The 17,860-nt window shown below is 45.3% G+C and overlaps 1 protein-coding gene across 1 annotated transcript in view; it reads left to right on the top strand.

Annotated features, from left to right (window-relative positions):
• LOC147116518 (uncharacterized) overlaps window positions 1-17,860 on the top strand; it is a 40,254-nt gene that overhangs the window by 1,792 nt on the left and 20,602 nt on the right. The window contains exons 2-6 of the mRNA XM_085992051.1: window positions 1,876-2,217; window positions 9,211-9,540; window positions 11,375-11,485; window positions 12,056-12,490; window positions 15,167-15,604. Of these exons, the coding sequence (XP_085848177.1) occupies window positions 1,876-2,217; window positions 9,211-9,540; window positions 11,375-11,485; window positions 12,056-12,490; window positions 15,167-15,604 (1,656 nt within the window). The remainder of the gene's footprint in view (window positions 1-1,875; window positions 2,218-9,210; window positions 9,541-11,374; window positions 11,486-12,055; window positions 12,491-15,166; window positions 15,605-17,860) is intronic.

The raw sequence follows: 17,860 nt of genomic DNA on the forward strand, positions 1-17,860 counted from the left end.
CTTAATGTGGGACCGAATTTTTGTTTTCGGATCCCGCAGGAAAATTTGCCTGCTCTTCTCAGGTTTTCCCCTGTAATTAACTGTGCAATTGGGAGCCCGACTTCAAATTTACTGTTGCTGCGCGGGTTTCCCAGGGGTCAGGAATCTCGGCAGTGAAAGCAAGGCAGGAGCGGGCAGCTCCACAAGGTAAGTGCCTCTTTCAGTACTCCTGGTCCCTGAAGGAGCCTCCAAAATGTTATGATTGACATGACCTCCACGTCCCCGTCCTTGCCGGGCTCTTCAGCCATTTTTGGCCTCACCCGCATCCCTCCTCTTAAATATCAGGGCCATGGATTTACTTCCTTTTAGGAATAGTAGTCATACTTGTTCCCTTAGTTAAATATGAACACGAGGATATACAATCAAACAAATCAGAGGCCTCTCTGTTGTTGTATTCCTGCCAAGTGTGGGATCTCTCTGTACTGTTAGGGAGATCATAGGGGTAATTTTATCAATGAGGACGTGCTGGAGGCAGGACTGCTGCTTGTCGGGTTTTAGTCCCGTCTCCATCGACGTCCGGCCAACCCACGCTATTTTCCCTTGATTGACCTTGTTAAGCCCGCCCAGTGGGCTTAGCAGGCCAATTAAGGGAAAGCCGGTGACAGAGAATGTCAGCGTATGATTTTTTGACAGATGAATTGTCATCGTTTGACAGCTCTGTGAAGCTGTCAATCACTGACGATCTGTCAGAATTCTAAGTTGGGTCCTTTACTGAAGACTCACTTAGGAAGCTTCCCTGAGCAGAAAGCAGAAGGCTGCTGTATTTAAGAATGCAGCGGCCATTTTGCTTTCTCTGCCGGTGAGATGAGGCAGCTCCACAGCCTAAAGGGATGAAACCTGGAGGAAGAAGCAAAGGTAAGTAAACTTACTAAAACACTCTACACTCACCTCACACATTTATCTCGCCACACTTGCACTCATCACTCACCTGCACAGCGCACTTTTCGGCCCCTCCGACCCTCGCAGACCCACGGCTCACCTCGCTGACCCTGGCGAGGTTCGGAGCCATCGGGAAGCCCACACTTTAGGTCGCAAAATAGGGATTATCCGAAAAACTGTCTGTTAACGTGCAGTTAATTGGCACTAATCCCCTTCCCGCCTTGAGGAGGCGGCTTCCAGCACGGGTCAGGTACCTGCCTCCTGGGAAGATGGCACGGAGGCGGGTTGTGGGCGGGATGGGTACCCGCTCCCAGATTCTGCCATTTTCCCGGCAGTCCCGCCTCCATACCCACCTCCCCAGGGCTGACAAAATCACCCCCCTAGTGTTTCTACAGATGGGAGAAGTTGCTGATATTCCCATTCAAAAGCCGAAATTGCAGTTGTGCAGTATTGTGTAGCTCACTTGAAATCTGTACATAGGAAGGAACCATTATTTAAGCCTTCTGGCTACACAAAACTATAACTTGCAAAATATTTTGTGGCCTTTTTCTGAGCGGCTTCCAGCGGTCTGCTTAAGGACCATTGGTTAGGCCTCTCATGACCCGGCACAACTTGCACAGTGCAAGCTCCACCCATTTGTACCTGAATTTTGCATTGCCGTCCTACAACTGGCATAGGGCCCTGATTTGTGTAGCAAAGCAGCCTGATGCCTGTTTCAGGTGGGCAGGCTGCTCCACCATTTACAGGCCCATCTGAATTTGGCATCAGATCGGCCTTGGGCACCAATGGGGTGGCCAAGGTGCCCCCCACATTTTGCAACTCTTGGCCGCTAAAGTGATGGCCATGAATTGTATTTCTCCCCTGTGGAGTTTTACTAAATAAAAAATGTATTCCAATTAATGATTTATTACCCATGTTTAGAACCTATTTCCTTATATATGTATTTTTTTTATGCAGCTACCCTGGAGGTGGTGGTCAGCCCAGCTGTGTTCAGTGCCACAATTGGTGAAGATGTCCTGCTAGGCTGCTTATTTTCTCACACTGTTGTGCTTAATTTGAGATACATTGTGATTGAATGGAACCACAGAGTGGGAGATGATGAAAAAGCAGTTTGTGTGTTCGACTTTGGAGAATATGAAAGCTATAGACCAGGATCAAGTCTCTTTTTAAATGAAATAAGCAAAGCAAATGCTTCTTTACTCCTAAAAAATGTTACTATTCATGACATTGGATCATACTCCTGCACAGTTACAATATTTTCTGATAAAGCAATGGGGCAAGTTACCCTGTCAGTAACAGGTGAGTGTGGAATTTTTTTTTTTTTTCGTTCCTGGGATGTGGGCATTGCAGGCAAGGCCAGCATTTATTGCCCATCCCTAATTGCCCTTGAGAAGGTGGTGGGAGTCACCTTCTTGAACCGCTGCAGTCTGTGTGGTGAAGGTGCTGTTAGGAAGGGAGTTCCAGGATTTTGACCCAGTGACGATGAAGGATCGGTGATATATTTCCAAGTTAGGATGGTGTGTGACTTGGAGGGGAACATGGAGGAGGTGGTGCTCCCATGCGCCTGCTGCCCTTGTCCTTCTAGGTGGTAGAGGTCGCTGGTTTGGGAGGTGCTGTCGAAGAAGCCTTGGCGAGTTGCTGCAGTGCATCTTGTAGATGGTACACATTGCAGCCACGGTACGCGGTGGTGGAGGGAGTGAATGCTTAAGGTAGTGGATGGGGTGCCAATCAAGCGGACTGCCTTGTCCTGGATGCTGTCAAGCTTCTTGAGTGTTGTTGGAGCTGCACTCATCCAGGCAAGTGGAGAGTATTCCATCACACTGCTGACTTGTGCCTTGTAGATGGTGGAAAGACTTTGGGGAGTCAGGAGGTGAGACACTCGCTGCAGAATACCCAGCCTCTGGATGGATGTTGATGGTGGGGGATTCAGCGATGGTAATGTTGTTGAATGTCAAGGGGCAGTGGTTAGACTTTCATTTGTTGGCGATAGTCATTGCCTGGCACGAATGTTACTTGCCACTTATCAGCCCAAGCCTGAATGCCATCCAGGTCTTGCTATATTCAGGCATGGACTGCTTAATTATCTGAGGAGTTGCGAATGGAACTGAACACTTTGCAGTCATCAGCGAACATCCCCACTTCTGACCTTATAATGGAGGGAAGGTAATTGATGAAGCAGCTGAAGATGGTTGGGCCTAGGACACTGCCCTGAGGAACTCCTGCAGCAATGTCCTGGAGCTGAGATGATTGGCCTCCAACAACCACAACCATCTTCCTTTGTGCTAGGTATGACTCCGGCTAGTGAAGAGTTTTCTCCCTGATTCCCATTGACTTCAATGTTACTAGGGCTCCTTGGTGCCACACTAGTTGAATGTTGCCTTGAAGTCAAGGGCAGTCACCTTCACCTCACTTCTGGAATTCACCTCATTACAGCCTTGGTCCAAACATGGACTAATGAGGTCTGGAGCCGAGTGGTCCTGGCGGGACCCAAACTGAGCATCAGTGAGCAGGTTATTGGTGAGTAAGTGCCGCTTGATAGCACTGTCGACGACACCTTCCATCACTTTGCTGCTGATGGAGAGTAGACTGATGGGCCGGTAATTGGCCGGATTGGATTTCTCCTGCTTTTTGTTGACGGGACATTCCTGGGCAGTTTTCCACATTGTCGGGTAGATGCCAGTGTTGTAGCTGTACTGGAACAGCTTGGCTAGAGGCGCAGCTAGTGCTGGAGCACAAGTCTTCAGCACGACAGCCGGGACGTTGTCAGGCCCATAGCCTTTGCTGTATGTAGTGCGCTCAGCGTTTCTTGATATCACGTGGAGTGAATTGAATTGGCTGAAGACTGGCTTGTGTGATTGTGGCTGAAGGTGGTTGTAAACGCTTCAGTCTTGTCTTTTGCATTCACGTGCTGGGCTCCGCCATCATTGAGGATGGGGATATTCATGGAGCCTCCTCCCGTTAGTTGTTTAATGGTCCACAACCATTCACAACTGGATGTGGCAGGACTGCAGCGTTTTGATCTGATCCGTTGGTTGTGGGATCGCTTAGCCCTGTCTATAGCATGCTGCTTCCGCTGTTTAGCATGTATGTAGTCTTGTGTTGCAGCTTCCCCAGGCCGTATGAGGGTTCTCCTTTGTGGGGGGTGGTTTAGGCAGGGATGCTGGAACCAGGAACTAAGTGTAAAGGCAGCCAGAGTTAAATTTAAAATAGTGGTTAAATCTGAGGCATGCCAGCCTCATTATAATATTTAAATGGGCGACCCACCTCCTGGGAGCAGGTTAGCTGCCCATCCCATCCCGCCTCCGTTAAAACTGGAAGTAGACGGGTTGGGGTCGGGATTCAGATTTTTAATACTTTAATTTCCCAAGTTCCCAAGAAATAGTACAATAACACTGATTTTGGAAATTGAAAAGAAGGCCACCACTGGGATAGATAACGTAACAAACAGTAGTGAGCCACTGATTTGTTGCTTTTTGAAGGATCTGTGAGACAGGCCCAGAGGATTATAAGAAAAATGTAATTGGCAAAATTCCAAAGGAAAAAGACAGAACAATGTTCGATCTCTGCAGTGTGATGACCTTTCTGTGGATTACAGGAAAGGTAATAAAGACACTTCTGTTAAAAAGTATTGGAGAGGCAGTACACATCAATAAAATGGAGGCAGCAACAGTGAAGCTTCAGAAAGAACCAAAATGTTGTCCCAAAAACAATTAATTAAGAAAAGCCAAAAATTTCAATGGAATCTCATCAGGTTTATAGATTTTTTTCCAAAAGATCTTTGGTCACATGCAAAGCTAAATTTTAGGGTAGTTGTGAGATTAGGTGGTATTCAAATAAAACAAAATAGCACCACTGTCTGAATGCAGGTTTTAAATATGCAGTTAAAATTGATGGTCGATCAAATTGTTTTGTGATAAAGGCTGGCATTGCATAACAACGTATTATTCTTGATTTAGGCCAGCTACACAATGCATTATGAAATCAGCTGTGCACGGAAAAAGATTAAATGGAAAAGGAGCAAATTACTGAAAGATGTTCATTTTTCAAACAACACAGTACTAGAGTTTGAAAAAGATTGTGAAGAAATTGATATGACCACAAGCAGCATTGATTCAGTCATAAACATGATAAAGGTTTAGATAAGTGTACATTTTGGTTGGAAGAATAAGGCGGCCACATACTCCTTGGAAAATAAGGCCCAAAAATTTGGTTGCTTTGCGCCTCCCGTTAGCGCCCTGTGGCACTGCGTCGCTGGTGATGACATCATTGCCATGCGCAGTGTCCCGCTCGCGCCCTGGCTGCGATCTTTGGTAATGCCCCCTGACTTACCACCGGACGCTATGTCCGACGGGGTCAGGGGGGCCTACCTGCAGCCGGGGCAGCGCAGATTAAAGGGGAGGTGCCGGGCGGCCATTTTTGTTGCTGGCCGCCTGCCAGCAGCTGCCCCCATTGCCATCCCCGGCCCCCTGAGCAGCCCCCCTGCACAGTGCCGGCTGCGCTCTGTGAGCCCGGCACATCTCTTGAGTGCCGGGCTCTTTTGCCGACACTCCGAACCCTGGTGGCCCAGCCGGGCCCCGGGTCATGCTGGGCTAGGCCCCTCCCCTTTAAGAATGGGGAGTAAGGCCTGCAGTACCACGGCGCGGCGCAATATTCACTCGTAGCACCCCAAGAGGGAGGTGGGGCACTTCCAGTAGCACCTGGCTTCCCTCTTGGGGAGCTACCGGTGAATTTCGGCCATGGGGGTGCTCATTTTCTCGGGACGCTAAAAGTAGCGCCCCAGCGAAGTTAGTGCTCCAAAGGGGACGCGACTCAATTTTTCCCCTTAAGTGTCTAAATGGGGTAGAGGAACAGAGGGATCTGGGGGTACAGATACACCAATCACTAAAAGTGGTGTCGCAGGTTAATAAGGCCATAAAAAAAGCAAACAAAGCACTGGGGCTCATTTCTCGAGGATTAGAATTGAAAAGCAGAGAAGTTGTGTTAAACTTGTATAGAATCTTGGTTAGACTACACTTGGAGTACTGTGAACAGTTCTGGTCTCCATATTCTAAAAAGGATATAGAGGCACTGGAGAAGATGCAAAGAAGATTTACTAGAATGATACCAGAACTGCGAGGTTATACCCATCAGGAAAGATTGAACAGGCTCAGGCTCTTTTCTCCCTAATAAATCCAATAGGGAATTCAGGAGAAACTTCTTTACCCAGAAAGTGGTTAGAATGTGGAACTCGCTACCACAGGGAGTGGTTGAAGATACTAGCGTAGATACATTTAAGGGGAAGCTAGATAAAACACATGAGGGAGAAAGGAATAGAAGGATATGTTGATGGGGTTCGATGAAGTAGGGCGGGAGGAGGCTCGTGTGGAGCATAAACACCAGCATGGTCCTGTTGGGCCGAATGCCTGGTCCTCTGCTGTAAATACTTTGTAAAGACAGAATCGATGGTAATTAGAGAAAGATACAAATGAATAATGTGTCTTTGAGGGACTTACTTAAAGCAGTAATAATAATCAATGTTAGAGAAGAAGAATGTAAAATTTAAGGACCACAGAACCACCATAAAAGTCAAAGCAGAAATTAAATGGCCCCTAATTGTGGACTCTATCAAATGTAAGGCCAGTATGTTTTGGGCATTCACACAGATTAAACTATAGCACACTCCAGAGTAGGCCACTGTACTGAGGAAGGAGGGGAGAGGATATCAAATCAAATCTGAAACTGGCTGGACTCAGCTGAAGTGCCAGAAATGCAGCAAAGTGTGCTGTCAGTTGGATATAAAAACGTCACCACATCAGACTTTTCTCAAATAAAATAAATGTGTTTGTCCTTTCAGCCAATTTAATGTATGTAATTGCATTAATCTATACTAGTGATAGTTATAGATACAGATAGAACTGTAGGAATGAGACACTCACTAAGTAGGTAATTTGTCCAGCTGTGTGATACTGTTACAACAGTGCGATATCTGTGAAAAATACCAGTGCAAACTTACTTGCATCCGCAGTAATTGTTTCTGTCTTTTCCAGCACTTGCAAATTAAAATAAAACACACACGTACTGAATGGCAAAGTGAGTTGGAGTAATGTTGTTTATCCTCAGCAAACTGAACTAATGTTCAGCCTAAGCAGTTGGGACGAAACATCTGTTCCCTCTGATAGCTAATTATAGATCCTTCCATGAAATGACTGGGCAGATGCAGTCTCAGTCCCAGTGGACATAAGGCAACAGCTCAAAATATCCTTTTCCTACAGAAATTCAATGTTCCTGACTTTGCCACAATTTCCATTGTGTTTAGGCCAGAACATAGCTTTAACTTTGAAATCAAAATTCCCGACCAGTGCAGTTGAACAAGACAAATTCAGAATTGTCAGCCTGGGTATACTGCTTACTAAAACAAAAACAAAATACTGCAGCTACTGGAAATCTGAAATAGAAACAGAAAATGCTGGGAAACTCTCAGCAAGTCAGGCAGCAACTGCGGGGAGAGAAACCGAGCCAACGTTTCAGGTCGATGACCTTTCATCAGAACTGTTAAACAGATGGGACAGAATATCTTCTCTGATGACTAATTAATTGCTGTAGTATCTGAAGAGTAGAGGCTGACCCTAAAATTTAGTTAAACCCATACCAAGTGATCTGCCGCCCCTTTGAACCAATGAATGTCACCCTTTACAGCAAGCAGGTACAGCAAGCAATAAGGAAGGCAAATGTCATGTTGGCCTTTATTGCAAGGAGGTTGGAGTATAAGAGTAAGGAAGTCTTGCTACAATTGTACAGGGCCTTGGTGAGACCACACCTGGAGTACTGTGCACAGTTTTGGTCTCCTTATCTAAGGAAGGATATACTTGCCTTGGAGGCGGTGCAACGAAGGTTCACTAGATTGATTCCTGCGATGAGAGGGCTGTCCTATGATGAGAGTTTGTGTAGATTGGGCCTATACTCTCTGGAGTTTAGAAGAATTAGAAGTGATCTCATTGAAACATACAAGATTCTGAAGGGGATTGACAAGGTAAATGCTAAGAGGTTGTTTCCCCTGGCTGGTGTGTCTAGACATAGGGGACATAGTCTCAGGATAAGAGTTAGGCCATTTAAGACTGAGATTAGGAGGAATTTCTTCACTCAGAGGGTTGTGAATCTTTGGAATTCTCTACCTCAGAGGGCTGTGCATGCTGAGTCTTTGAGTATATTCAAGGCTGAGATAGATAGATTTTTGGACTCTAGGGAAATCAAGGGATATGGAGATCGGGCGGGAAAGTGGAGTTGAGGTCGATGATCAGCCATGATCTTATTGAATGGCAAAGCAGGCTCGAGGGGCCTTATGGCCTACTCCTGCTCCTATTTCTTATGTTCTTTAGATTCTGCTGTAAATAAATAACAAATGTATGGCTAACATGAACTTGTTGCATTATAAGATGTATTTCATCAATTCTGATGAAAGGTCATTGACCTGAAATGTTAAATCTGTTTCTCTCTCTGCAGATGCTGCCTGACCTGCTGGGTGTTTTCTAGCATTTTCTGTTTCTATGCTGCTTACTTTTTGATTATGTTAAACAGATGGGACAGAATATCTTCTCTAGTGACTAACTACTGTAGTATCTAAAGAGTATGTTACCCTAAAATGTAATTAAACCCATGCCGAGTGATCTGCAGCCCGATTGAACGAATGAACATCAGCCTTTAGATTCTGCTGTAAATAAATAGCAGATGCCTTGAAGGGAGTGCAGCACAGATTTCCCAGAATGATACCTGGACTCCCAAGGGTTAAATTACGAGGAGAGATTACACAAACTAGGGTTTTATTTCCTGGAATTTAGAAGGTTAAGGGATGATATGATTGAAATTTTCAGGATATTAAGGGGAACGGATAGGGTAGATAGAGAGAAACTATTTCCGCTGGTTGGGGATTCTAGGACGAGGGGGCATAGTCTAAAAATTAGAGCCAGACCTTTCAGGAATGAAGTTAGGAAAAACTTCTACACGCACAGGGTGGTAGAAGTTTGGAACTCTCTTCCGCGAACAGCAATTGATGCTAGGTCAATTGTTAATTTTAAATCTGAGATTGATAGATTTTTGTTAACCAAAGGTATTAAGGAATATGGGGCAAAGGCAGGAATAAGGAGGTAGGTCACAGATCAGCCACGATCTCATTGAATGGCGGAACAGGCTCGAGGCTTGCTGAACTCCTGTTCCTTTGAATGGCTAACATGAGCGCGTTGCATTTTAAGATAACATCAATAAAGAAAGCTCATAAAAGGAATACAATATTTATCCTTATTCCTTTTACCTTTGTAGCACCTCCTACAATTTCAGTAAACACCGTAAACATTATCATTGAACCTGGGGAAGATAAAACAATCGTTTGTGAAATGAAAAACTTTTATCCAGAAAACCACTCTGTCTCTTGGTTAAAAAGTGTCTCAAAAGACAGTGGACACCAAGTTGATATCACATCAAGAGCAGTTACAGGATTACCTCAACAAAATCAAGATGGGACATTTAATCTGCTTTCATTCCTAATCATCAAAGGCAACCAAACAGATGATGGAGCTTATTACATCTGTGAAGTTAGTCATGAAGCTTTAAAGACACCTCTACAAAAAGCTGTTAGTTTGACCATCAAGGGTGAGTAATAATAAAGGAGCATGGTATCTAGTAAATGACGAGGAGCATTTCATTTTACTGATTCTAATATAGCAGGAATTCTGTTTTATTTTCACTTAGGGAAACTTGATTTGAATTTGTGTAAATAAGCCACACAACAGATGGGTCATTATAAGGAACAGACATTATCCAGTTCCTACACGTGTAAACATCTGTTCCTTACAATGAGCCGCGCTATATTTTCATTTTGGACCCGTTTTTCTTCGTCATTCAGATTGTTCTTTGAAATGCGGAGAATTGTTGAACGTTTTTCAGAAAACGTTCGCAGAGGTATTACAATAGAAATACTGACATACATTTCTAGTAAATTCATATGAAAGTTCAAGCAACAAAGCAGTAGTATTCTGAATATTAATACTATATCTGAATTATGTGGAATTTCTAAGTTCATTCTGCTGTTCCTAGGTCAAAATATGCAAGGAAACAGTTTTTTACTGTTAGTTAGTCATTAGTAAAGATTAAACCAAATAATTTATCTTTTGGTCAGTCGGCTATCCGACACATAGGTAAACCCATCAACATGTTTAAGAGTCTCTGAATTTCAATATGGAATGCACACACTCGCCCCTTTGGGACATAACCCACTCTCCTAAGCCTAGCGAGCTTAGGTGTAGGTTGGCAGAGCCAGGGCTTGGGGACAGGAATAGTGCTACAGCTAAAGCCCACTCATTGGCTCCAGATAACTCTGCAAACCAATGGTAAAATTTCCATCCCCCAGTGATGAGCCTACTCCTAATGAACTGACTAGATTCCATTAGTGAGCCAGCCTGGCAGGGCAGTCATCAACATTGCTTTTGGGATCCGCTTGGCTCAGATATTGGATTACATGTCTGCCACAGCGAGTTAACTTAGTTCTGAATTTCTATAACCACTTGTATCATCTTGGAGCCATCTTGACGCCAAAGAGATTCAGTTTACCACCCTGCCCCTCTTTCCCTCACCCCTCTCCCCACCCCCCCCCCCCGCCCCCGGAGACAGTTGTAACTATGCAGGTTTGAGTCCTTGCTAGGTGGCTAGCAGGTACCAAGAGCTCCTGAAAGTGGTGAAGTGAGCATCAGAACTGACCATAAAATGTGTGAGTGCATTGCCATCATCATGCTGACCACAGCATGGACACATATCATACACCATACTATTTGGGGTTGTGTAACTTGAGAAGTAGCTGTTTACCTCTCTGCAAGTCAATCATGTTAGGTATTGGACCCTGGATATATGAGAAAGTAACTTCCATTTAACACCTTCCAGCATTAGTTGTCTCAAGTCTCAGTTTCCTCATCAGCTATTAGACAGACTTAGTGGAAGAACCTACATAGGGCAGCTTGTGTCATGCCATACATCTTGGGTGCAGAGTGGGGCTGGGTGGGATACTTGAACAATAAGTGACTATTTTCACATTGACCTCACAATATAAATGGCAATGCAGACACCGAACTGTCACAAGTTTCACTTTTTACTGTTGAAAGAATTCCATTTGTGGAGGACTAGGGGTCCTCTGAAATATAGATATGTTTAAAAATGTCAAGAATTATAACACAAGATGGAGTATGGAAAGGCCTCTTGACGTACCAACAGAAGTCTTGTCCATTTCACCAGACATTGTACATGAAATAGCAGTTTCTGCATCATTTATCAATAAAGGGTGCTTTCACTTATTTAAATGTGATGTTGCTTTATGCTGTGCTGCAACCAAATTTACGATTTTGTTTTCTGCCACAAGCACAGTCTTGCTATAGTCAGCACAGAGAAAGAGCAGCAAATAATCAATAACACTTCTTTGGTCTTGCGATTTTTATAGGTTCCAACCCAAGAATCCACTCGGGAGCATTTCTCACTATTTTTCTAACTTTTATGATCACAGCAGTTGTTTGCTTTGGAACATTTATTTTCTACAGCAATAAAAGAAAAGGTAAATAACCAATCTCTTTTTAAACTTGTTTTCGGGATGCGAGTGACTTTGGCAAGACTGCCTTTATTGCCCCTCTTTAGTTGCCCTGAGAAAGTGGTGGTGGTGAGCCGTCTCCTTGAACCACTGCAGTCCGTGTGGTGATAATGCTCCCTCAATGGTGTAAGGTAGAAAATTACAGTGACCCAGTGATGATTATCCAATTTTAAAGATAACACTATTTCCTTCTGTTCCTGGTACCCTACATCGTAATTATTTTTTCAGCCACAACATTCAAATGTACAAGGCATTCTAACCAGATTTGCATAGCTGTTGGTTTTTTAAGCTGACAATTAGTGCTACAGTCCATGTTGTCAGCATTTCACAGGAGAAATCAACTTTTGTTCACTGGGATTGACGGTTGTCAACCAATCAGTTCAGTTGAAGGGCCTCACCTAGCTTCTATCCAAAGAGAACGGAGCACTAAAATAAATTTTAAATGGTGGGAAAATGATCAATGCAACACAGTACTAGAATGAAAGTTTTTTTTTAGTTAAGAACAACGGTGTGATTCTGCTCCTCTTTGTTTTTCAGTTTCTCCCAAAGTGACAGATATTATTAAACCAAGCCACTTCCATGTGGATGATCCACTCTCTCTGGCTTGTGCAGTTCTCTGGTTCAAACCAAAAGCAATCCGTGTCTCTTGGTACAGAGAGGAAGAGGTCGAGCGAGTTCTCATCAGTAAATGGGACAGCCCCTCATCTTCTGTAAAACAATGTGAATACAGGAGGATAGAAGATTATTTTCAGAGGGAACAGGAACAAGACAAAACAATGTACTTCACAGAAGGAGAACATGACATTGCCATGACTTTGAAAAATCACAAAGGAAGTGGAACATATAGTTTAATATCCCAGCTCACCTTCAGATGTGCAGAAGCTGCAAAAAGAAAGCTGACGTATTCTTTTGAAGTCCAGCATGACTCTCTAAAGGAAACTATTTCAAAAATAGTTGTTTTAGAAATCAAAGGTGAGTTGCTGTTTAAAAAAAAAATTAGAATTGTTATAATCTGTGCCAAAGTGGGCATGATTAAATAACTAAACAGAAATCCTTTAACATTGTACATTGCTGTGTACAATATTATAGCCTACAAATTATTGTGTGCAATATTAGGATACAGGCGCTTAATGCATTTAGTTGAATTCCTTGTCTATTATTTTAATGGAGGCAATGAACCCATTTACAATAGATGGGTTATTGCCTTGGGAAAAAAAAGGGGCAGAGGAATGTCATAACATCAAGTGTCCATACGGTAATATCGCACAGTAATTTCTAGGATATCGCTGAATGCTTTAACTGCTCTTAAAATGCCCCTAGTGAAATGAGCAGGAGGTACCCACCAGGATACCAAAATATTAACCAGATTGCTAAGTTTGAAGAGTCGGTAGCCCATCTGCTGTCCCTTTTACCAAAGTTAACAGTCTCATTGTGATGTCATGTATCTAATTAGCAGTTTAGTCGTAGAAAAGAGGACTGAAATTCTGGTCCTCTATACCTGAATGGCACCATTTTGCTCAATATATTCTTAGTATTTTGGGAACTTTTTCTTTAACTTTACGAACAAGAAAATATACCCTTTAAATGTTTACTTCATGACTAAGAGGGTCCCAGGTTTGATTCATGCCCTCTGTGGAGTTGGCTTATTTATGGTAGAGTAGTGGTAGGGGTACTAAAATTAAGAGTGCTATGCAGCAAATCTTGCTGAAAGTGAGCATGTGTGAATGCCAGGTAGGGCAGGATCATACATGAAGAATGGATCAGGTATCAGAGAGCAACAGATGCCTATAGAACCATACTTGAGCAAGGAGTCAATGCCTTATGAAAGGAAGAGGAGAGGAGAGAAACTTGGTAGACTAAAAGAGAAAAGTAAAAGATACTTACTTCTCACAGTAATAGTTATGGCCCTGAAATTCTGAGGGGTTCTCCTGATTTTCCGGCTGTGGAGGCCTTGGAGAAATGGCATAAATGGCCATTTTACATAATGTGCACTATTTTTCCAGGGGTTTCACCCACTTCCTGCTTGAGAACCTTGCAAAAATTCCAGGCTTGTGTGCTTAAACCCCTAAAGCAGCTGATGTGGGTATGACCAACTTTTCGCATGCCTGCTATGTTACTCAGCAGTGCAGGCACCAGAGAACTTCACTCAAAAAAGAACAGACATTTCTACTTTGCCCTGCATTAAGATGGCTCCAGCATTAGCTTCGGACAGCAATGGTGACTCCAGTGCCCACTTACTAGAGCAAAAATGAGCAGAAGTGGGAATAATAAACACTAACTAGGATTATTAGGCAAAAACTGTTCTGGTATGTGTATAATCTAACCTACTAAACGAAGAAAACAATTAGTACTTCAAACCATGATATAAAGCCGCCAGACAAAAATAATATGGCAGGTCGTAGAATTATACGGCTGTTGAAAAATGATAAGCCAGTTATTTTTGCTGTAATAACCAAATCTCACATCTTTTACAAAAAGAAAATACTGCAGATGCTGGAAATCTCAAATAAAAACAGAAAATGTTGGAGATACTCAGCAGGTCAGACAGCATCTGTGAAGAGAGAAACAGAGTTAACGTCTCAGGTCGATGACCTTTCGTCAGAACTGGGAAAAAGCAGGCAATGGAACAGATTTTTAAGCAAGTGCAGGGGCTGGGAAAGGGGGGAGGGGATGAAAGAACAAAAGGGAAGGTCTGTGATAGGATAGAAGGCAGGAGAGGTTAAGAAACATTAAGAGATATTCAAAAGGAGATGGTAATGGGACAGGTTAAGAAACAAAGGATGGCTCTAGATGAAGTGTGAATTGCGCTGGCAGAATGAAAGACAGCTGCCATGTGGGAGAGGAAAAAAAAAGACACACAAAAAGTGTGGATGAAAAATGTATATATGATAGGGTTATGATCTGAAATTGTTGAACTCTATGTTGAGTCCAGAAGGATGTAAAGTGCCTAATCGAAAGATGAGGTGCTGTTCCTCGAGCTTACGCTGAGCTTCAGTGAAACAATGCAAGAGGCCGAGGACGGTGAGGTCTGAGTGGGAGTGGAGCGGAGAATTAAAACGACAGGCGGCCGGAAGCTCGGGGTCCCCCTTACGGACTGGTGTTCTGCAAAGCCGTCCCCCAATCTGCGTTTGGTCTCCCCATTGTAGAGGAGACCGCATCGTGAGCAGCGAATACAGTATACTAAATTGCAAGAAGTACAAGTAAATCGCTGTTTCACCTGGAAGGGGTGTTTGGGGCCTTGGACAGTGGGAAGGGGGGAGGTATAAGGGCATGTGTTGCATCTCCTCCGCTTGCACGGGAAGGTGCCGGGCGAAGGGGAAGGGGTGCTGGGGGTGGTAGAGGAGTGGACCAGGGTGTGGCGGAGGGAGCGGTCCCTTCGGAATGCTGAAAGGGGAGGTGAGGAGAAGATGTGTTTGGTGGTGCAATCACGCTGGAGGTGGCGGAAATGGTGGAGGATGATCCGTTGAATGTGGAGGCTGGTGGGGTGAAAGGTGAGGACAAGGGGAACTCTATCTTGGTTCGGGAGGAAGGGGCAAGGGTGAGGGCAGATGTGCGGGAGGTAGAACGGACACGCTCACATCTTTTAGACAGCTTAATTTGATTATTGGTAATGTTTGATTTTAAATGTCTTCATGCCATTCTTAACAGGTGCTTGTGACAATACTGAATATTTTCCATCAAAAATGAAACGGGAAGACTGGGCCATGCATGCTATTGAAGAGGGTCGTCGTACTGTGGTTAATTACATCAGTCCAAACATACTGCCACTCTTAAACCTTTTGATGGAGAAGAAAATAATCTCTGAAGATGACCACAATGTAGTAAAAGATAAACCAGACATTGATAAAGGGCGAACTCTTCTCGACATGCTGAGCCACAGAGGTCAGCAGCTTTGCGCTCATTTTTTCAATGTGCTGCAAGACACTGAAGACCTTTATCCTGGCATAAAGGAGTATATAAAATCACTGCTGGAATCCTACATTGACAGAGATGACAGGCCAATTATTGATCTCCTCCATGAAGACCTGCCAACTGTTTCATTTGAGGACAACAATGAAAAAATCGGAATAACCAATTTCCCTGAAGGTAAGCGTGCTTTGTCAAAGGTGATGTCTTACATGTTAATGAATGGGCATCTCCATGTTTAAGGTTCCAATATCTATATATATAAAGCGGCTCTTCTGTCTGTCCCGATGTCTGTCTGTCCCGATGTCTGTCTGTCTGTGTTCTATACGTTTGAAAGTTACAGAGCATACCGACGCGCGCGTCGCCTCAAAAGAAAGCTTGCGATTCCGGACCAGTCATAGGTGTATTTACGTTTTGGCCGGACAAAAATCCCGCCCGCGGTATCCCAAAAACGTTCAGCGTTCTGCTCATTAGCATCTCATTAGCGACCGTGTGACGTCGAGGTCGACCAATCGGACGGCGGGTTCCTTCCTACAGTTGAGTGTCGAGTGACTCGACGATTGACCAATCCTACGCTTCGGTGACCTGACCGGTCGACCAATCGGTGCGTGTGTGGGCGGGCCTTATCCTTCTGAACCGAGGTGAGTGGCTGCCATCTTGATTTTTTCCCCACACTTTCAGTGTGTTAGGGAAGTAAGGTAAATATTTGAATTATGTGTTAGGGAATTAATTAACAATTTATTTGAGTTTTATATTGTGTTTAGCAACCCCCCACCTCCTCCTCACCCTCGCGCAGGGGGGACTCGGGGCCTGAAGCTCAAAAAATTTCTCTCTCTCTCTCTCTTTCTTCCCTCTCTCTCTCTCCTTCTCCTCTTCCCTCTCTCTCCTTCTCCTCTTCCCTCTCTCCTCTTCCCTCTCTCTCCTTCTCCTCTTCCCTGTCTCTCTCTACTTCCCCCTCTCAGGTTTCACGGTGTCGGGGGCCGTAGCGCGGGCGGGCCGCCCGAAGTTTCCCGCTCGCTAACGGCCGCCAGGCCGCCTCGCGCCGCCCGCACTGACCGCGCATGCGCCGCCCGCACTGACCGCGCATGCGCCGCCCGCGAGAGCCCGCTCCCGGCGCCGGCCGCCGCTCAGCATTCCTCGTCTGTGCTGAGTTAGCTGTTCCCAGCTGGTGGGGGAGCAAGATCGGTGTCCTTGATGGAGACGGGGTCGTGGGGGGAGACAGTGATTACACGGGGGGGGGGGGGGGAGACAGTGATTACACCGGGGGGGGGGGGGGGGGGAGACAGTGATTACACGGGGGGAGACAGTGATTACACGGGGGGGGGGGGGGAGACAGTGATTACACCGGGGGGGGGGAGAGACAGTGATTACACGGGGGGAGACAGTGATTACATGGGGGGGAGACATTGATTACACGGGAGACAGTCATTACACGGGGGGAGACAGTCATTACACGGGGGGAGACAGTGATTACATGGGGGGGAGACAGTGATTACACGGGGGGAGACAGTGATTACATGGGGGGGAGACATTGATTACACGGGAGACAGTCATTACACGGGGGGAGACAGTGATTACACGGGGGGAGACAGTGATTACACGGGGGGAGACAGTGATTACATGGGGGGGAGACATTGATTACACGGGAGACAGTCATTACACGGGGGAGACAGTGATTACACGGGGGGAGACAGTGATTACATGGGGGGGAGACATTGATTACACGGGAGACAGTCATTACACGGGGGAGACAGTCATTACACGGGGGGAGACAGTGATTACACGGGGGGGAGACAGTGATTACATGGGGGGGGAGACAGTGATTACACGGGGCGAGACAGTGATTTCACGGGGGGGAGACAGTGATTACACGGGGGGGAGACAGTGATTACACGGGGGAGACAGTGATTACACGGGGGGAGACAGTGATTACACGGGGGGGGGGGGAGACAGTGATTACACCGGGGGGGGGGGGGAGACAGTGATTACACGGGGGGAGACAGTGATTACATGGGGGGGAGACATTGATTACACGGGAGACAGTCATTACACGGGGGGAGACAGTCATTACACGGGGGGAGACAGTGATTACATGGGGGGGGAGACAGTGATTACACGGGGGGAGACAGTGATTACATGGGGGGGAGACATTGATTACACGGGAGACAGTCATTATACGGGGGGAGACAGTGATTACACGGGGGGAGACAGTGATTACATGGGGGGGAGACATTGATTACACGGGAGACAGTCATTACACGGGGGAGACAGTGATTACACGGGGGGAGACAGTGATTACATGGGGGGGAGACATTGATTACACGGGAGACAGTCATTACACGGGGGGAGACAGTGATTACACGGGGGGGGAGACAGTGATTACATGGGGGGGAGACAGTGATTACACGGGGGAGACAGTGATTACACGGGGGAGAC

The sequence above is a fragment of the Somniosus microcephalus genome, chromosome 6 (assembly GCF_052327205.1).
Source record: "Somniosus microcephalus isolate GS21.2 chromosome 6, FLI_Smic_1.0, whole genome shotgun sequence".
NCBI lineage: Eukaryota > Metazoa > Chordata > Chondrichthyes > Squaliformes > Somniosidae > Somniosus > Somniosus microcephalus.